The sequence below is a fragment of the Fusarium mangiferae genome (genome assembly GCF_900044065.1).
Source record: "Fusarium mangiferae strain MRC7560 genome assembly, contig: FMAN_scaffold002, whole genome shotgun sequence".
Classification (NCBI taxonomy): Eukaryota; Fungi; Ascomycota; class Sordariomycetes; order Hypocreales; family Nectriaceae; genus Fusarium; species Fusarium mangiferae.
The window spans coordinates 2,695,087-2,715,173 of record NW_024573922.1 but is presented as its reverse complement, the minus strand read 5'-3'; the positions used below and the strand labels follow the sequence as shown (position 1 = coordinate 2,715,173).

Sequence of the window (20,087 nt, the reverse complement as noted above, 5' to 3'; positions counted from 1 at the left end):
TATGCAGGATTGAGGAGGGCCAACTGTGTTCCTTATTTTTCCTCTCTTAGACTAACTACCATATGGTACATGAATTACAAGGATGTTCCTCAAGTCTCTTATCTAAGCTGTGCAAATATCATCAGAGTTTCTCAAATCTACTGAGTTTAGCGCAAGTAGCCAGGCTTTGGTATAAACTTCATAAACTCATCATAACCTTTAAAATTTTTGCAGATATTATTAGATTTTAGGATATCAGAACCCTAAGTTTAGGCCCCCAGATCGTAATACACGCAGTTACCTGACCGAAAATTGTACAGGAATGCGTGTCGTGAACCGTCGCCCTTCTTCTGATATTTAAATCTCAGGTTATCCAGCTCGTCATGGATTTCACGAATGTACTTCCTTTCCGTATTCGTCACCGATTGTTCGACTTGTCGCCACCCCTCAACCTCTGAGAGGCAGGTCCCGCGGATTAGGTCCATGACCTGATCCGTTGTCTCGATGGCCAAGATAGGGCCTTCAAGGAAAGACTTCACCAAGCTGCTCGCAGTGCTTTGAGCTTGTTCCACAACCGTTCTACGGTTGAACTTTTTGCTCCGTGTTTGTGCCACCAGCACACGAACCTCTTGCTCTTCCTTCTCACCCGAGCCCGAGCCATTAGTAGTATCTGCAGAGCTGTTGCCGCGAAGTTTCACCACTGTTTTTGAATCGCGTTCTCGGATCTCGTTACGAAGCCAAGAAAGCAGTTGTGTTGTTGGTATATCTGCATCAGGCACATCCTTTCGTCCCAAGCTTTTGATCTTGAGCATTGCATCCTGTTTGATGATGATGAGCCAAGAATATTCTTCTTCTCGGTGTTTCGACAACAAGTCTTCGGGGGATCTGGCATCCTTGGCCAGCTCAGCGCTGATGCTGTGTGCCCAGAGCGTTTGAAGTATTTCGGTACCTAAAGACCTCGACACAGCAGCGCTGAAGCTAGCTACCAAGCAATCACACTGTCGTATATATCAGCAAGTGTTCACATATGGTTATGTGGATGACTTACTCGTCGAGCGTTGAAGATTCCGCTTGACTCGTCCTCGGATTTCTTCAAGAACGATCGCCCTCCGACTTTGGGAATCTTTGCCAATCGCTCCCATGCCAAACTGAATCCAACTGCATGTTTTTCTCGAACTTGGCCACCGGCCCTGGGTCGGAATTCTCTGATAAGTTGATCATACCTACCGCCAGCAGCAAAAACATCCTTGACCTTTTTATCGTAGATGCATGAAAAGATGATGCCGCCTGTGTAGAATGCTTCCTTCAAGCTGTTCAAAGGGTTGATATAGATCTTTGTTCCTACGCTCAGGCGTTTGCAATACTCAATGACTTCCTTGAGATGCGCGATTGTCGGAGAAGCTCGCTGGTACATATTGCTGCCCTCAAAAAGAGTTTTCAGTTTGGAGAATGTCTTGTTCGGAGTGTCTAGTTGTTCGCTATTAGCTCTGAAGCTCCACATGTGTCCCTTATCTCACTTACCTCTGAAGTCGAATTTCTGCAATTCGTCCACGCTTATAGCCGAAACACCTACAGTTGGTGACCGCAGCTCGACCCTAATCTTCTGCCAGTTAAAATTGTGGATGTTCAGCTTACTCAACACGTCTGCCGCTGCACGTCGACTTGCAGGGCTTATCCCGCAATACTCGAAGATAAGCTGTAAAAGGTCTGAATGTCCCAGATGGAAACACATAGGAGTTGTGGACAAGGAAGGAAATGCATGGACAATCTCATCCATCACCTTGAGAACCTCTGCTTCGTTCAAAGCAAAGTCCAGGGCGTCAGTGGTGACAATGTCGAAATCAGCTTCTCCAAACATCAGTGGATGGCCTCCATCGTTCTTATCCCGGAAAACGTTCCCAAAGGTAAAAGATCGTTCAACTACTGGATCAAAATACGCCATCGTCCTCGCATTGCCCAGTGTGAGATCATAGGGCAGCTGCACCACTTTGCCTCTCGTGGTCAAAAGCTGGACAGCATTATCTCCATAATGTGATGTCCGTGGATATATGCTGCTTCGGGGAGGTTCTAGAGCGCCATGGCTACGGAAAATCGAAACAAGCTTTTGTTTAACCAGTAGTTGGTTGAGAAGCTCCTGTGGACTCAATGACCTCGCAGACATATCCCAAGCGTAACCCTCAATAGGGTCCATCCGCTTCGAAAATAGCCACGAAAGCGTCTTGTGGTAGTATGGCGAGCTTGGATTTGCCAGTATAGCAAGAGTCTGTCTACCCCTGACGCTCTCGATCTGAATAGGTAGCTCTTCATTGTTGAGAAGATCAGTACTTGAAGGCCTATCCTTGGGGTTGTGGTTGACAAGAGACAATATGATTTCTGCCTGAGCTTTGTCCGTGGGCTTGAAGTCCGATGGTAACACTGGTGTCGGCCGCCTAAGCTTACCAAGGACATCGGCCTTTTGCATACCTATCATAGGTAGATAACACATCTCGAAGAAAATGATGCCTAGCGAATACATCTGATTTCGTTAGCTTAAGGTGGAAACGTCCGAATTCAATCCACCCGTCCACTTACATCGACCTTGGTGCTATATATGCCGTTGACCGTAGACCTGACTTCAGGTGCGGAGTAATATGCAGTGCCGATGCTTCTCGTCATATCGTCTGTCTCCAGAGTGTTTCCGTTTGGCTTTTCCAGTGAGAATTGTCCGCTGGTGGCGAGTCCGAAATCGCCAATCTTCACATTGTCAATGCCATCAGAGTCGCTAGTAATGAAAATGTTTTCCGGCTTCAAATCACGGTGGACAATGCTAAGCCCATGGATATGAGCCAAACCTTCCAGAATCTGAGAAAATAGTCGCCAAATTTCAGAAGTATTCTTGTAGAGATTCCTTGCAATCAGATCTCGAAGGGTCTGGCAATCGTGAGCAACTACGTATAGGAGATGTTACCAGACCGTGTTACTTACTCGTTTCTCACAATACTCCATTGATATGTACAGCATGGTTCTGTATGAACGCTGATATCGAGCTCGTCGCTGGAACATGGCGTTTCTTTCTTTATCTGGCGAAGAAACTCTATGAATAGACATCTCATCCTCTGTATCGTCATCGTCCTCTGACTCGTCTTCATCAGAGTCTTCTTCAGAATCTTCAGAGTCTTCAAATCCATAGTCGACATTGGCATTGGATGAGATGAAATCAAGCCCGCCTGTACTGGCAGCAAATTCAATTTCGATCCCGGCAGACCCAGTTCCTTGAGTGTTCTCTTCGGTAAAGTATCCAGTTGATGTGTCGTCCTCAGTTTCGGCTTGATCAGGAGCTTCTTCAACCCATGCAGTATTGTATCGGACAACCGCAGGATGGTTAAGCTGAGACAAAAGCCTTACTTCCTTTAAGATTTCTGTTAGGTTAGCTTGGGAACGTGGTTTAATTTTCTTGATGGCGTAAATTTGGCCGTCCAGCTTCATTCTCGCCTTTACCACCTCTCCGAAACCGCCCTTTCCTAGCCTGGCTTCCTCAATGAAGTCTTCTGTGTACCGCGATAGCGTGGGACCTCGATGAGTAGTAAACTCATGTCGAGGCCTTGCCGGAAGGTTTTGTGTGGATACCGGAGAACTTGTTGACGGAAATGCAGGAGAATCTTGGAAAAGAACCGGGGCATCAGTGGCTAAAAACTCGCTGGATCCAAGCTCAAAAGCTCGAGGCCGTTTTTGCTTATCTTCCTTGAAGAATCTGTTGACTAACTCATGCAGCGAATGGGACAACGTGACCGATTCCATGAGATTCTTGGGCGACGAGTATGTTCGTAGCACGTCAAGACCAAAGATCATCTGAATGAACACAACGCCGAAATCCCAAATATCAGTCTTGAACGTATACGAGGGCTTAGATGCACCAGCAATCTCAGGGGGCAGCCAGTAGGCAGACTTGGCAGAGTTCAATCCTGGAAGACCGGGTTTGTTTGAAGTAATAGAATGAATTTCTCTCTGGTACCAGGCATCGGAGATCTTGGGGACGATTTGCCCATTCGGCTCTCGGAACAGGAGGATGTTCCCTGAGTGAATATCTTGATGTGCAATATTCTTGTTGTGGAGGAAATTGAGCGCATCAAGCAGATCCCGTGTCCAGGAACGCACTCTGCCAATATCCACAACCCGTTTCGCAAGCTCCAAGAACTCCTCTAGAGAGTTGTTTTCTGCCAAGGGAGACAAGATGTTCACAGTGCACATATTCGAGACAGCAAGGTCAGCAGAAAGCCCGGATTGGACCTTGAAGCCCAAAACTTCAACAAGGTGCCGATGATGAACTCGTTTCACAGACTTGAGGTCCTGAAGACGAGAGTCGAGACTTTGTAGCTGAAGCTTGAACTCTTTCGCGTCCTTATTTGTGGTGCGGATAACAGTCTGCTTCAGTGCCAAAGGCAGGCTACCTTGCCCATTGACCAGCACAGGTCGGACTTCGTAAACGGTGGATACAGGCCCCTGCCTAAGGTGGCGTTTGCCTGTAACAGCCTTGAAGACGAGGGCATTTCCTGACTGATCCGTAGCGTTACATAATTGCTCGAACTCGATGATTTCTTCTGTCTCTGAGCTTGTTGAAGATTGCTGGGGCATATTGCCGCTGTTGCGATGCTTTGACTCTTTGGCTTTCTGTTTCCGTCGTTCAACCTGCTGTTGGAGCATCTCGGCCATGATACGATCTTCTTCTTGCGTCGCTTTTTCTTTCTTTCGATCTTCTTCTTGTTTCTTCTCTTCTGCTAACCTCGCCATGGAAGCTTCATGCCGCTCTCGTTCTTCTTCGAGAGAAGGGAGGTGCTTCCCGTTTGCCTTCGCCTGCGCAGCATCCTCGAGGATATCCCGTACCCCTTCGACGATTTGATCGATCATTTCTTGTGCGTCCTGTGCAAATATCTTTGGCTTCGTTTCTAGGTACTTCTGGATCTTGAATGTCGTGACGTCCTTGAGATCGTAGTTCTTCAATGTGATAAGAGGAGGTGACTTTGGGTAAGTTGCAGTCATGACAAAACCTAGCGTACAAGCAAAGTCTTCATCCGATGATGCTTTTATCCGGATATCAAAATGCGGTTCTGACTTCTAGAAATAGGTCGTGAGCTTCATTGTTGGCCAAGATGATGGGTCTCGATTAGGGTTCTTCAAAGGTACCTTCCAGGCGCTCTGAGTCTCGGTATGCATGACGAAGTCGTCACCGTAAATAGCCTCGAGGGCTAGTAGTTCGTTCTGTTGTAGCTCTCCATATTCGATTTTGTTGTTGACCTCCGGGCTCGCAACAGCAGGTAGCAAGCCCGGGAAACTTGACTCATTCTTGTTGTTCTTTAGACCCGAGGGTGTGTTCCAAACCCCAGATTGCTTCCCCGCCATGTCTGCAGAAAGAGGAAGTCACAGCAAAAGCTGCGACTTCTACAGGGAAGAAGCCATGACGGCGATACTGAAATGATAAATGATGTTGTATTGAGGATTTTATAAGGACATCCAAGGTATGGATGAAAGATAAGGAGGAGAGAAAGACAAAATCCCCTTCTGACGTTGGGACAGCGGGGTAGCTAACATACTAGGTAGGTACGAGGTAGTTAGTTAGTAGGTACCTAGGTAGGTATAGACCACTCTTTTCCTCGCACCCCCCAGAAACCATCTCGACCTGGGTATCCTAAGGTTCTGATCATCTTATCTAAATATCATCATAAGCTTAGACCTACTACTTTAAGGCTTAGGTCTAAGATTAGACAACATTTAGGTGAAATAGTCATCGAACAAAAAAAAAAAAAGTAATTATATATCCCCTAAAACCCCCTCGTCTTAAGTTCTAGATACCTGGCATCCATCCATGGCTGCCAACTCAATTGGCGACACCCATTCACAAAGGCGGTGTCGTTTCATCGAATAACAGGCGGCCACAGGGCTGATGAGGGGTCCCCCTGCGGCTCTTGCGGTGGCGGCCACCTCAGCTTAATTGCTTGAGTGCTCCACTGGAGCTACCGTCTGGGCTACTTGACGTCCTTACACAGGTAGGAAAGAAAACTCAGAACGTTGATCCAAAAGACAAAAAGACTTGGGTAAATTAGCACAAGTTTAGGATATCCTTACTGAGTTTAGGATACCTTTAGCTGATTCTATTTTGACATCTTATATTAAAGTTGGATATTTTCTTGCTCCCTATGAGGCTACAGTACAGCTCGTGCAATAGACTGATTAGATGTAACTTCAACCTTGGATTACCTGGAAGAAAATAGGGAACAGTGAACTCTTCGTATGAGGACAACTTACTCCCAAATTCAAGTCTAATAAGCATCGTCTTAGCAATGCTCCCCATGTTTATGGTAACATGGTTCTAAGTTATGATAGCTTGTAATGTAGCTGCAGAGAGACTGATATCTTGCATTAGCTGAATGGCCCCTCTATTTTAGCACTAGCGCGACTCTCATTGGGTAGAAGGCCCTGGTGGGACAGGGGCGCCAGGGTTGGACGTTTTTGATTGCGACAGGTGAAAGTAAACATTGAAAACGAAAGTCAACATTGACATCAACCAATTTCGTCCAATCCTATCCTGCCACAATTAGACGGTCAACAATACAACACGACCGACGAGGAGGATAAATGTTACTTCAACGCTTGTGATCGCTAATGCGAAGGACTTCCCTCCTTTAATCGGGCGCCTGACATTCGCGTTCACGCTTACGCGCAACCTGCCGCAAGATGTTGGGTTGGATGTTGAGACGCGGCGAGAACGCGCCAGAACCGGTCAATGATGGAGGTATGTATGCACTTAGACGTGATAGCAGGTGAGATAATTGACTTTGTTTACTAGACACCACTCAAATTGATCAACCGGACACCCCCGCGCCTGTTTTCGCTGCCAGAGCGTTCAAGAGCGCATTGTTTGGAACTCCGGCGCGACCTATCAACCAAAATACAAGAGCAGTAGCAAAAGACAGGAATGACAAGACAGCTCAAATGTCTCGGACCCCGCCTCGACCACAGGGAATTCTTTTGACCCCAGGTACCGGAACTACGAGACGAAAGCGCGTATCTTTTGGACAAGACGTCAAGAAGAATAACAATCTCAGCAAGGAGCCAGAACCGCGCCAACGCACACGACTAAACGACGCTTTGGAAAAGGCTTCCAAATCGGTAAATCAGAAGAACACAGCACAACAAGATCAGGATGACTCTTCAGATGAGTGGGAAGAAGCTGATGATGAGGACTACTGCACACACGACATTACGGTTGATCTTAACGAGCCTCACTCGCAGTCGGGCAGATATTGGAAGGAGGAATTTGAGAAATACCACGAAGACGCCAAGGCCGAAATGGAGAAGCTCCTCAAGTACAAGCAGCTGGCGAAATCGTATGCCAAACAAAAGGATGCTGAGGCAATTGAGCTCGCAGTTAAGCTCAAGGAAGAACAGCAAAAAGTGATTGAGATGGAAAGGCAGATTGCCGAAGGTGCTTCCAAGATTGCATCGAAGCGAGTAGACAGATCAGACGAAGTCAGCTCCGAGCTTTTGTCGACACTCACGAAGCAGACAGCCTTGGCTGTGCAGTATCGAACACGCGTCCAGGAGCTTGAGGACCAACTTGAGGAGTTCCTCCGAGAGCGGGAAGACGATGCCGATCCCAAAGACCGAAAGCGACGACAAGCGACATCACCCAGGACGCAGAAAACCCTTATCGAGACACAGCGCGAACTGAGGCGAGCCCGAATGCAAGTCAAGGAAGTTGGCGAACTTCGTGAGCAGATATCTTCTCTCAAAAGTCAGCTCAGAGCGGCGGAGAAGCGTGCTACCAAGGCCGAGGCAATGAACGAGACGAAGACAACACAAGAAAAACCCGAAAATGAACCCATGCGCGAAGGTTCACGAGCACAAGAACTGCGTGTCCAGCTTCGTGAAACAAGGGAAGAGAATAAGAAGAAAGATGAGGAGCTACGACAGCTAAGACAAGAATTCGAAGCCTATCGTAATGAAACCCAAGCCCACAATGCGGACACCAATGGGGTTTTAGAGCGGGCACACACTAAGATTGCGGAACTCAAGAAGGAAATCAGGATCCTCAAGGCTGGGGACAATGATGCTCCCGAGCAGAACCAAAACGCAACCCGGCCTAAGAGCTGGCATGTTCAGACAGAGGCGGGGCGTCTGGCAGACGAGGCCTCAAAGCCCAGAAACATCGGCGTGGATGACAGCACTAAGAATCGAATGCATAATATGGAACGACGAAGCTTTGACTTGACCGAGCTTGGAAATGACACCTTGGAGCTGAAGGCCACAGACCCAAACGTGCCCTCATTACGCCAAAAGTTTCACGAAGACGCTGTGCCAAAGGTTACCAGATCGGATATCGGCACGTCAAAGCCAGTGCCGTCAAGTTTTGGTGATAAGCCAGACATTGGCCGGCCTAGATGGCAGCCATTTGTTCCGCGATCACCAAGAAATAGAGCATATCTTGGCGAAGAAATCACCAGGCGGATTGAGAATGGGGGTGCGACTCCCGGCCGAACTGGCCTGGACGACATCGCCGCGCCTGACCTACCCGCACTGGCCAAGTCAATCGCTCGCTCGAAGCGCATTGCATCTGGCGAGAAACCTGAAGAAAGAATCGACTTACTACACGACCGCTATGCACGTGTAGGGGGGCCAGATCCCAACAACAGCACATTGATGGCCAACATGCCAAAGAGCGTTCTCCCGCCTGAGCGCAGAGCTGCTGCGATTGCAAGAATTGAACAAAGAATGGTGGAGAAGAAACGAGGGCGTGGAAGAAAGGCATATGATAAGGAGAATATTCGACCTTGAGAATGATAACGTACATACGATGGATACCTTTGGTGTGATATGAGTAAGTGAGGTGGAATACCCTGACTATTGACAATTGTTTGTCTCCCAGTCAAAAAGACTGGATTGGATTGGCATTCGCGTGGAGTTTAGGGGGTTTTCCTTGAAGGAATTCTTATTGTTGGATTTACATGATGATGGTTGTCATGGTTTTGATAAGTAGTAGTTTTTTAAACCTCGATGGTCTTATCTCTGAACGAGCTATTTTGATCTCAACTTAACCTCTAAAAATATCTAAACATATGATGCCTTCGCAAATTCAGGCACCGAATACGGCTAACGTTATTCAAGATGAGATTCATGAATTAGAAAAGCGTCTTCAAGACGCTAAGGCGCGTCTGAACAAAGCCCTGCCTTCGCCACCCCTGTCTACGGTTACAGAGCGTAAGTAAGACTCATCCCAACCTATAGATAAGGACCATAACTCACGACTCATAGCTCATCTCGCCTCGACAACTCATTTTCTACTTCTTCTCTCAGACTCGGCACTTCCATTAGGCTCGTTTGCTTTTAGCAGTGGTCTCGAGTCTTATCTTGCTCACGAACCGCGTGCCTCGGCATCGTTTGCCTCCTTTCTTCCTTCATCGCTTTCATCGTTCGCCGCGACAACACTGCCGTTTGTCCTAGCCGCGTATCGCGACCCCGAGTCTCTTCCTCAGTTAGATGATCAGCTCGACGCTGCTATCATTTGTACTGTTGGCCGACGTGCAAGCGTAGCGCAGGGTCGTGCGCTGCTAGGAATATGGGAGCGGTCGTTCCGTGCTAGCTGTCCAGATGTTGACGGGCAGCCGTTGAGGGAATTTGCTGCGTTGTTAAGGCGCGAAAGCCAGAACGAAGTACCTCTCGTCTCTGCGCATCTGGCGCCGCTGTTTGGAGCGATATGCGCTCTTGTGGGACTGGGCTTGCGACAGACAGCGTATGTCTTCATGCTCAGTCATGTGAAGGCGTTGATATCTGCTGCGGTGAGAGCAAGTGTCTTTGGTCCCTACCAGGCGCAAAAGGTATTAGCTGGACAGCAAGTACAGACGATGATCGACGACATGATCGATCGAGAGTGGAATACTTCGGTTGAGGAGGCTGGGCAAACAGTGCCTCTTATGGATTTATGGATTGGACGGCATGAGACATTGTACTCTAGAATTTTCAACAGCTGATGTCGTATGCTGCTTGTGGTATCATTATTGTAATACAAAATATCTATGCATTTCTAAATATCAATCAAACGCCTTGTCCCTATTCGTCATCGCTGTCGCTGTCACTGCCATATGCCACCAAAGGTCCTGTTGTAGCCGCTGCTTTCGGTTTCGATGCCACCGAGACCTTGGCCTTGTTGAGGGCCGCGAGGGTGCTGCCTGAGAAGATGCCACCCGTCTCTTGTTGAGTTTGAGGCTGTTGCTCCTCAACTTGAACCGGTGATTCGCCTGATTCTCCGTTTTCAATCATTGGCCGTTCCTGATATTCCACTTCGAACCCTTCTCGACCCAGGGGGTTGACTGCCTGAGTACCCCGGGTAAAGTGGATTTCATCGGGCGCTTCATATCCCTCAAGACCATAGCTGCTTTCGATCTTCCGTCGCTTTCTAGCTTCGGGATCTCGCCCTTCGATTTCAGCCACGAATTCTGCAGGAAGAGCTCTTCGAATAGCCTCAGCAGCTTGCTCCTCGATTTTGCGGGCTTCTCGAGCTTGCGCCATAGGGTTGGGATCGGCTGTTGCCCAGCGAACGTTGAGCACTTCCTCGTGGTCGAGAGACTGATGCGCCATGGCCTCTTTGGCAAATTCTGCATTGGCTTGGTTGACATATGTGATAAATGCGACACCTCGGGTGTTGAGAACACGAACTACAATTGTTAGCAACAAGTCAATTGGGATAGTGAAACTGGAACTTACTGCGCTCTACAGGGCCCCATTCTGCAAAGTGTCGCGCCACAATCTCTTCGATGTCGTCTGTAACATGAATCCTCCCAACATACACTGTTCTGTTCTGCCTCATAAAACTTCCGACACCGCCCATGTCGTCTCGGTAGTCGGAAAACTTGTCGCGTCCAAAGCAGTCGACGTTGGGGTTGAAGTGATCGTATGGTCCAGGTAGCCGATGAAGATATTCGCAGTCTTGACCTTTGGGGCAAACACCACGCGCAAAGCGCAAGCAGAAGTAGCTTCCAGGCATCGCGTCGGCCTTGGTATATCCGCTATCCTTCGCAACATTGCAGCGACCCTTCGCTTTAGTCTTCGATAAGTACTTGTCTTCTCGATCACCACCGGACCACTTGTTATACCAAATGTTGAAGATTGTACCGGTCTGAGGAGGGGGTTCTGATGTGACAAAATCGGGATCGACTTGGGCGCGCGCAGGTCGCTTCTTCTTGCGAATGATCTTCTTGACGACTTTCTTTCCGGTTGGCGCTGCAACCTCGGTATTCGTGGTCGCTATGGCCATGTTCTGCTCTTCTTGCTCGACGACCGGCGCCGTTTCGATTTGTTCTGCTGTATCGGCCATTGTATCGATTGTAGAAGATGAGTCCTAGGAAGTTGTTGTGATGGCAACGCGACGAGCCTGTGCTGATGATGCAAGGCTGTAAAAAGATCCATTTCTGGGGAGAAGTAAAGTGTCAGAAAGGGAAGGCGGTGAGGCAGACCTCCCGCACCTGTGGAGCTTGTTCGTTCGAATTCTGCCACGACTTCATCAGGCCTCTCTCTCAACCCCCCACTCATGATTTAGATCTTGATCTGGCGCCCAGGATTCTGTTTATTCTTTCTGTTGATTGTCTTTTCCTTGTTGAACAGTTTCTAGAGACGCAAGAGCGTCTCAAAGGACCGCCAATATGGTGAACATTACGGAGAAGATCAAGGAGTAAGTTCAGTCTTGAAAACAGTAGCGGGGCATCACTGACATGGTGACAGGATTGAGGAGGAGATGAAGAAGACACAAAGTGAGTAGATATGTCATCTTAGCTAGTTGATGATATGTCCCTTTACTGCACAGTTGCTGCAGTTTGCCCAAATACGAGACCTAAGCAGTCGGCCGTGGGTGAAATTGAAGTTGCGACAGGTTGGAGGAATATCAAATCATTCCAAGGACTTCACAAGCCTTCATGAATATTGACTAATATCCTTTTAGAGAACAAGGCGACTGGTATGTTGTCGTAAAAACAATTTCTGAATGTTGCGATATTAACGACACCCAGAATATCATTTGGGTCTATTAAAAGGGTTGGTTTGGCATCCCGTGGCTACAAGACTGTGGCCTGGAAGAGAGTTATACTAATTATTCTAGAAAACTCGCTCGACTAAGGGCACAGCTTCTAGAGCCTGGTCCTGGAGCTGGCGGCGGTGGTGGCTCAGGTTTCGATGTCAGCAAAAGTGGTGATGCGCGAATTGCTCTTGTTGGTTTCCCATCAGTAGGAAAATCGACGTTCTTATCGAAAGTCACAAAGACGCGGTCAGAAGTTGCTTCTTATGCTTTCACAACCTTGACAGCCATTCCCGGTGTGCTCGAGTATGGCGGCGCTGAGATTCAGCTGCTCGATCTTCCCGGTATTATCGAAGGTGCTTCTGAAGGCAAGGGCCGAGGAAGACAAGTTATTTCAGCCGCCAAGACCAGTGACCTTATTCTAATGGTTCTTGACGCTACCAAGAAAGCCGAACAAAGAGCATTGCTCGAGGCTGAATTGGAAGCTGTCGGTATTCGCCTGAACCGAGAACCACCGTAAGTTCAACTGGGACAAGTTTGAATCGCTATTAATATGAGACTCTAGCAACATTTACCTCAAGGTCAAGACAGCGGGTGGCATGAAAATCACATTCCAGTCGCCTCCCAAGAACTTGGACGAGAAGATGCTCTACAACATCCTGCGCGACTACAAGATCCTTAATTGTGAGGTACTTGTTCGTGATGAGAACGCCACAGTCGACGACTTCATTGATGTTATCATGAAGGACCATCGAAAGTACATCAAGTGTCTGTACGTTTACAACAAGATTGATAGTGTCTCGCTTGACTTCTTGGACAAGTTGGCGCGCGAGGATCATACCGTTGTCATGAGTTGTGAACTGGACCTGGGCATCCAGGATGTTGTGGACAGATGTTGGAAAGAGCTCAAGCTGATCCGTATTTACACCAAACGCAAGGGTGCTGAACCAGACTTTGGTGAGGCGTTGATTGTGCGCAGTAACAGCACAATCGAGGACGTCTGCGACCGCATTCACAGGACTCTGAAGGACACGTTCAAGTATGCGCTGGTATGGGGTGCTAGTGCAAGACATGTTCCTCAAAGAGTTGGTCTGGCACACCCTGTTGCGGATGAAGATGTAGTGTATATCGTCAGTGCTTGGAAGGCTTAGATGCATGCGCAAGCTTGTACAGCCAAAACGAAGAAAAAAAATTCATTACGACACTCTAGTCTCATCCGTACAAGTGTAGAACCCAAAGAAATGTTTCATTGTTAAAAACCGTACATAAACCAGCCACCAGAAAGAAAGGCAAGCCAAACCCTGTCATCGCATCATATCATCAAGACCAAGTTTCCGTAGCCTGTATCACCAATACAATGTGTGTATGTGTATGTCAAGTGAACCCCTAACGCCCCTTACCTGACCTCCAGCGGTTTAATAAACACCATTGGCTAGTAGCCTATAGCCAACAAAAACAAAAGCCGTGCCCATGAAATGTGGACATGTTTTATCCGGAAAGAAGAGACATATTGTTGATTCTCTTACAGTTGGAAACCGGCCTTGGCTGGTGCTGGCTTCGCCCCCAAGGCATTGTCGCCCTGGAGTTTCTTAGCGCTCGCTTGGGCGAACAAGGACTTAGGCTTGGCCCTGAAGTGGATGTTAGTTCATTGTTATTGTCAGAGAAGAGAAAGAATGACGAACTTGCTGGCGTGCTTGTTTCGTAGAGCATTGATCTTTGCAGAGCAAGGGCTCATGATGTTGTCTGAGGGCGAGACGTACTTGTTGGCGCTGCTTCAAGGTTAGACTTTGACACTGAGTTGAGGCTGTTGACTATCACTCACGTCTCTTCCTCAGCCATCTTGGACTGGAGAACCTGGCGGTGATACTCCATGCTCTTAACGTCTTTGGTAACCGGCTGCTCAATCATGGGAGCGTTGACGTCCTTATCGGCGAGAACCTTGGCTGACATGATGAAAGTGTTGGGAGAAGAAAGTAGAGGCGTTCGTGTGCGAGTAATACTCGAGTGTGGAGAGAGCAGAAGCTGGTTTGCGATAACGTTCTTTGGTTGTGTATGAAGGAAAACAGTTGAGATGGATGTTGGGTTCTTTAATGAAAAGATAGAATGCCCTTGTATGAAATAGGTACAGTCCAGGCACAAGTAGTAGAAAATTAGCAGGCAAAGTAAACGGTGCTCTCTGTTGACGGGGCAACGGGCAATTAAAGAAAAATGCAAGGTTTTGGGCAGCAGGGATCCGATGACGTTGGTTATTTCCGTGTCTTAGCGGGTGATAGAGGCCTGGAATGGTCGGTTACAGGGGACCACTGTGAGAAATGGCACGCTGAGGCCTGTGTTTTACGCTTGCTTGTCGTGAACAACGCACCATCACTGGGGTAATGGAATGGCATGACTTGTATGTATATGGAAAAGAAAACTCTCAGGGATTAGATGTTGACTCATTAGGAAAAGAGACATTGCATGATAGTTCTACGACACCCAAAGAAACTAAAGGACACCGGGACCTTTGAAACAACTCTTTGCCTATACCCCATTGTTCTGGGTATAATGGAAGTGCAATATGGTATATCACACTTGAGACCATAAACATAATCAAGTGTCATTATCGACGGAGGATTCTCGGAAAATGTATGAATTATGCCCTTAATATTGGTATCATGGATGAAGTCAATGCCAACAATTGCCCCCCAAGAAGCTCTAGGTTGCCTGGCTAGCCTGCTTCAGACACCAGCGGCAAATGAACAGCCTTTATGTCCATATGAAAAGTTCATCCTCTACGAGCAGCTGAAGAATAGCTATGCCATATCAACAAATAGCGATTTATATATCTATGAATTTTAATAGTGTAACAATTTAGACATTCAACTAGTTATGCGGCCGGCCTTTGGCCATTATCAAACAAACAGCCAACAACATGCTACCACGCCACTCTGCCCTGTGACATCCAAACCCTACAGCTTAGCATTGTGCTTTATTCTGGCACCAGGCTGAAGCCTCTCAACACCGTATTGCTTCAACAACTCCTCAGTCTTAGCCCTCTGTCTCTTGATGGTCGCTGTCGCCTCAGCACTGCGCTTGTTCTCATTGCGTCCCAGCTGCTGCAGATGCACCTCATCCGGTCCATCGGCAAGACGCAGTGTTCGGATACCTGCCCACATGTATGCCAGGGGTGTATCCTGGGAGACACCAGCGCCTCCGAAGGCTTGAACCGCACGGTCGATGACATTGAGAGCGGTCTGGGGAATGAGGACCTTGGCTTCTGCGATCTCCTTGAGGGCCTTCTTGGGACCTAGGTCGTCCATCTTGATGGCGGCATTGAGAACGATCAGGCGTGCGGCGTCGATTTCAATACGGGACTTGGCAATCCATTCGAGGATAACACCGTGTTCGCGGAGAAGTTTGCCAAATGGCTTCTTTGACTCATCGTTGACACGGAGCAGCATCCAGTCAAGAGCACGCTCAGCCTGCATATTGTTAAACGTTGGTTCAGACCAAGGCATATCATGGTAAACTTACAGCGCCAATGCTGCGCATAGCATGGTGAATACGGCCAGGGCCAAGGCGACCCTGGATAATCTCAAATCCTCGCCCCTCGCCGAGCACAAGGTTGGAGACAGGAACTCTGACGTTCTTGAAGGTGATGTGTCCATGGCCGTGAGGAGCATCGTCGAATCCGTAGACCTTAAGCATGCGGTCGATGGTGATACCAGGTGTTCCGGCGGGTACCAGAACGACCGACTGTTGACGATAAGTGTCCTTGTTGTTGGCATCTGTCTTACCCATAACGATGTAAATCTTGCATCGTGGGTCACCGGCACCGCTGGACCACCACTTCTGACCATTGAGAACGTACTCGTTACCCTCACGACGGATGTCCATCTCAATATTTGTTGCGTCAGACGAAGCAATTTGAGGCTCTGTCATGAGGAAAGCAGAACGGATCTTGCCATCCATGAGAGGCTTCAGCCACTGCTCTTTTTGAGCATCGTTACCATACTTGGCCAACACTTCCATGTTGCCTGTGTCAGGGGCTGAGCAGTTGCATGCTTCGGAAGCAACGTGTGAGCGGCCGAGCCACTCAGCCATGAGTCCGTACTCGAGGTTGGTGTAGCCAGGAGATTCCTTGTAGTGGCCCTTGGGGAGGAACATGTTCCAGAGGCCGAGCTTTCGGGCCTTGGCCTTAAGATCCTCAATGATGGAAGGGTGGCCCTCCCAACGAGCATCACCCTCACCAGCTTGAGCCTCTACAACCGGATCGGCGCTAATAAGAATTAGAGATACAGTTGCGGTGTGCGGAAGGAGAAACCAACGGGATACATTCTTCCTCGACGAACTTGGCGACCAGGTCAAGCTGCTTCTTGGCAGCATCGCTGACGCGATTGACAGCCTGAATTACCAGAGTTAGTGTCACTATGCTCTTAAGTGAAGTTAGGGATGGAGTTTCTCACAATGAGAGGGATTCTCGCCGACATCGTAATTGTCTATAGTCGACTTAGGAAAGACTGTGAGATGTGTGGAGGTAATAAGGGAGCGTATTATCACAAGCAAAATGGATGATATATCACAACAACAGTGTTAAGATAGCGAGATAATATAAAAAAGAAGAGCGGAATCAAGCCAAGATATGAAGAAATAAAGTACAAGTTACTGCAAATAATTCTACCCCAGGTTTGTCTCAAGCTCCAACTTCTCCGCACATCGTCGAATGTCCAGCAACGGAGCCGAGGTTCGCGGCTGCTGACTGTGCATCTTGGCCACTCACAGTTCGCGCTTCTCAAAGTGGATATCTTGGAAATCCGGGGTACAACTGCTATCATTGGAAGCCTCCACAGCCTCGGACAGATGTGGGTCTGAGCCGAGGAGCTCTGCTAGCTGACTCGAGCTTCCCCGGTTAAGAGGCGACTCGATTGATGTACGATATTGATAATGGCTCGATTTTTGATCTAATAATGGCCTGATTAGATGCATCTTCCACTGAAGCCTAGGCATTGCCTCGAGACTCTAGCAGCTGACGCATCAAGACCCAAACGCATCTCATATCACCATCATATCACACTCAAGAAGATGCTGAAGCAATTCAAAAGAAAGAACCAAGTCGCATCCATGTATAAACACCAAGGAGAACTAAGAAAAAAGACTAAACCCAGCTGCCTCTTTATGATACATCCAGGCAACGTCAATAATCAACCACCGAATATAGCTATCCTCCTCGTCACTCAACACAATCACAAACATCCCCACACCCAATCACTATCTGGTCATGTCATCCTTTAACAAGCGCAGCCATCACGGTCATTCTCGATGTGGATGTTGATTGGGTCATCAAAGTCGCCGCTGAATTCTTCGGACTCTTCTTGGGCGAGAGCGTTGCGAGCAATCACTGCGAATCATTAGCTTTGTCAAGGTGTCAGAGCATAGAGTCTCACCTTCAAAAGCCTGGTCGATGTTGATGGCTTCCTTGGCACTTGTCTCAAAGTAGGGAATATCGCCCTTGGACTGGCAGAATGTCATGGCGCGCTTGTTGGAAATCTTGATAATGTTAGATCGTGATCACCAATCCTTTCTGCTTACTCACCACTCGCTTGCTCTCCTCAACATCAATCTTGTTTCCAAGCACGACCTAATTTCTGCATTAGTATGCTTCCTTCTTTCAAACTTAGGGCCACTAACGAATGGGAAGTTGGGAGGGTCCCGAGGAGAAGCCTGGATGAGGAATTCATCTCTCCAGCTGTCCAGTGCCTCGAAACTCTTGGCATTGTTCACGTCGTAGACCAAAACGCAGCAATCAGCACCTCGGTAGAACGCCACGCCGAGGGATTGAAAACGCTCTTGACCGGCCGTATCCCAGAGCTATCCCAGAAGAGTCAGTCTAATGTCCCTCAAGGTGCGATCTTGTGTCCCTGTCCTACCTGCATGGTAACTTGTCGATCGTCAACGAGGACCTCTCGAGTTAGAAAGTCGGCCCCGATAGTGGCCTTGTAGCTCGCGCTAAACTTCTTGTTGACCTGTAATCATAAGATTGCCATCAGTCTTGCTGCAATTTTAATAGATGTTGGTTGAAGATGCGTACATATTGGTTCATCAAGCTGGTCTTGCCAACACCGCTATCGCCCAGGATGATAACCTATTTTCACATTCGTATCAATACTTGGGGTCCCAGACAAGTTCTGGCGTGGTTTCCATCATTTCGCACCTTGAGAAGGACCTTCTTTCGTGAAGACATGGTGAAATATTGTTTCTGGACGAGAAGCGTTGCTCAATGACGTTATCTCGAGCGTTCCAGGCGCAATGATCGAATCGCCGTCGACTCTATAGCCTCGATTTCTCTTCTCTTCGGTTCGTGGGCTGTCTTCGATGTGGAGCAAGACTTCTGCTGTCCTGATCGATCTGGAACTCAAATTCGATCGTCAAGAATCGGGTTCGTAAAAGGTTGGTGTTTTGGAGATGGCAGCGGCAGATGACGGTGGGCGGAGGTACCAATGTCGCAGCCTTGCCCGTCGCTCGAGGTGATTCTACAGACTAGGCCGGGTTCAGCTTAGTGGCATGCATAAGTCAGGAAAGTGGGGGTCGCAAGCCGCTGGCGGTCTTGGGTTTGTGCAACTCCACGTGACATCATATGCACCTCTATCATGCAACATTAAGCTCCCGAAGACTAACTTAGCTTTCACAAGAACGTTCTAGTAGGGATCAACCTTCATTATCAGGTACGCAAAGCCTCATGGACGTGCCAACGAGGCTGAGACGGCTGAATTATGGCGGATGATGGCCTTCTCGACAAGGTCCACGCTCTGAGCGATCTCGAGCTGGCCTTACTCCTTTGTCTAATTAGTCGCGAACACTGTCTTGTCAGCACACCGTCCGATGCCATCGATGACTTGATTCAGGAACTACAGCTTGTAGCTACAAAGACATTCGGCCTCACTTGGGTCGTGATCCATTGCACTCCCTCCACGACGCTCGAAGACTTCGCTTCTGCTCTTCTAGGCAATGCGACTTCTCCATCTAGTCACTCTCCGACAGCATCCCGCCACCCCGATTCATACTTCACGTCGAGGCCATCAACGTCCCACCCGCGTACACCCCTCAGTCCTCTAACGCCTAGTGGTGCGTTTGCGTCTCGAATCGCCAACGTGGTTTTCGCAAAGAATCTCGATCGAGCACCACAAGCTGTACAGATCCAGGCGCTGGAACTTCTACGTACCCGTCGTATCTTTACACGAACTTCTGTTCAGACAGCTCCAAAACAATTCGTATTCATTCCGGTCCTAGAAGCAGCTAGTGGAGGCGAAGCTCGTGTGACGGCGCACCTGAATGATTTCTTATATATAGCCTACTGGCATAATCCCGAGGATGGATTCGTCAACTTGGAGGAGGCAGACGGCGGCAATGATGCCGATACTGCCTCCACGGGTAGTGTCGTGAAAAGGGGTCCTGGAGAGGAAACCGGCTCAGACCCGCCCCTGATGGTCGAAAGCGTAGGTTACCCTGGTTCAATCTTTGTCCAGTCGTTGACTATATTATAGGATGTCAGTTATCTTGGTACACTCAGTAAAGAGGCACAAGTAGATGTCGAAATCATCCGCTACCAGATGAACATCATCTCATTTCTTCGAATGCACCGAGCTGTTGCTGGGGGTATCAGTCCCACAGCCACAAAGCACTTTGGTCAACTCATGCGTTGTTTGGCTGCTTTGCATCGTCTAGACTTTGTAACACCAGCTCTCGTTGGCCTCGCCGCCCGCAAGGTGTACTTACACCGAGTACAGCTAACTTCCCCTGAAAAGGAGAGGAGCATGCAATGGGGGAGCAGACTTGAAGCAGTAGAAGCCCTGTTAGAAGATATCGGTCCCGAGGATGTGATTGAAGATGTCTTGGGCATGGTGACCGCGCCGGTCTAAGGTCGGCACCCTTGTATTAATTAATTCTATAATATTCTACACGTCATGACAAGTCGAGGACTCCAGTTTCCCCATGAAGCCACCAATGACTCACATTCTCGTTCATCTTTTGTTCATGATGCCGATGGTCCGTAGCGTGATTTTGTCATATCCCAATGTCATTGCCGTTCCAAAAG

The 20,087-nt window shown here is 48.4% G+C and overlaps 9 protein-coding genes across 9 annotated transcripts; 4 read left to right on the top strand and 5 right to left on the bottom strand.

The window, feature by feature from the left end:
• Positions 1-248: 248 nt before the first annotated feature.
• Positions 249-5,355, bottom strand: FMAN_05802 (putative cpc-3 protein; the record flags this gene model as incomplete). The annotated part of the gene is made up of 6 exons (XM_041827496.1): positions 249-977; positions 1,028-1,446; positions 1,501-2,494; positions 2,551-2,889; positions 2,944-5,070; positions 5,140-5,355. The coding sequence occupies 6 exons, from the start codon at positions 5,353-5,355 to the stop codon at positions 249-251; spliced, it is 4,824 nt and encodes a 1,607-aa protein (XP_041678454.1).
• A 1,332-nt stretch (positions 5,356-6,687) lies between these two features.
• Positions 6,688-8,787, top strand: FMAN_05803 (uncharacterized protein; the record flags this gene model as incomplete). The annotated part of the gene is made up of 2 exons (XM_041827495.1): positions 6,688-6,745; positions 6,800-8,787. 2 exons carry the CDS (start codon positions 6,688-6,690, stop codon positions 8,785-8,787), a joined length of 2,046 nt encoding a protein of 681 aa, XP_041678453.1.
• A 284-nt stretch (positions 8,788-9,071) lies between these two features.
• Positions 9,072-9,980, top strand: FMAN_05804 (uncharacterized protein; the record flags this gene model as incomplete). Its single annotated transcript, XM_041827494.1, has 2 exons — positions 9,072-9,210; positions 9,265-9,980. The coding sequence occupies 2 exons, from the start codon at positions 9,072-9,074 to the stop codon at positions 9,978-9,980; spliced, it is 855 nt and encodes a 284-aa protein (XP_041678452.1).
• A 79-nt stretch (positions 9,981-10,059) lies between these two features.
• FMAN_05805 (uncharacterized protein) lies at positions 10,060-11,323 on the bottom strand (the record flags this gene model as incomplete). The annotated part of the gene is made up of 2 exons (XM_041827493.1): positions 10,060-10,664; positions 10,714-11,323. 2 exons carry the CDS (start codon positions 11,321-11,323, stop codon positions 10,060-10,062), a joined length of 1,215 nt encoding a protein of 404 aa, XP_041678451.1.
• Positions 11,324-11,648: 325 nt separating this feature from the next.
• FMAN_05806 (putative GTP-binding protein) lies at positions 11,649-13,167 on the top strand (the record flags this gene model as incomplete). The annotated part of the gene is made up of 6 exons (XM_041827492.1): positions 11,649-11,677; positions 11,728-11,756; positions 11,945-11,959; positions 12,012-12,036; positions 12,101-12,532; positions 12,582-13,167. The coding sequence occupies 6 exons, from the start codon at positions 11,649-11,651 to the stop codon at positions 13,165-13,167; spliced, it is 1,116 nt and encodes a 371-aa protein (XP_041678450.1).
• Positions 13,168-13,538: 371 nt separating this feature from the next.
• Positions 13,539-13,966, bottom strand: FMAN_05807 (uncharacterized protein; the record flags this gene model as incomplete). The annotated part of the gene is made up of 3 exons (XM_041827491.1): positions 13,539-13,644; positions 13,699-13,785; positions 13,839-13,966. 3 exons carry the CDS (start codon positions 13,964-13,966, stop codon positions 13,539-13,541), a joined length of 321 nt encoding a protein of 106 aa, XP_041678449.1.
• Positions 13,967-14,964: 998 nt separating this feature from the next.
• FMAN_05808 (uncharacterized protein) lies at positions 14,965-16,485 on the bottom strand (the record flags this gene model as incomplete). The annotated part of the gene is made up of 4 exons (XM_041827490.1): positions 14,965-15,477; positions 15,530-16,274; positions 16,324-16,400; positions 16,462-16,485. 4 exons carry the CDS (start codon positions 16,483-16,485, stop codon positions 14,965-14,967), a joined length of 1,359 nt encoding a protein of 452 aa, XP_041678448.1.
• Positions 16,486-17,283: 798 nt separating this feature from the next.
• On the bottom strand, positions 17,284-18,236 carry FMAN_05809 (putative GTPase Rab7 protein; the record flags this gene model as incomplete). The annotated part of the gene is made up of 7 exons (XM_041827489.1): positions 17,284-17,393; positions 17,440-17,542; positions 17,589-17,633; positions 17,684-17,863; positions 17,923-18,018; positions 18,084-18,137; positions 18,207-18,236. 7 exons carry the CDS (start codon positions 18,234-18,236, stop codon positions 17,284-17,286), a joined length of 618 nt encoding a protein of 205 aa, XP_041678447.1.
• A 529-nt stretch (positions 18,237-18,765) lies between these two features.
• Positions 18,766-19,911, top strand: FMAN_05810 (uncharacterized protein; the record flags this gene model as incomplete). The annotated part of the gene is made up of 2 exons (XM_041827488.1): positions 18,766-19,488; positions 19,537-19,911. 2 exons carry the CDS (start codon positions 18,766-18,768, stop codon positions 19,909-19,911), a joined length of 1,098 nt encoding a protein of 365 aa, XP_041678446.1.
• Between the last annotated feature and the right edge of the window lie 176 nt (positions 19,912-20,087).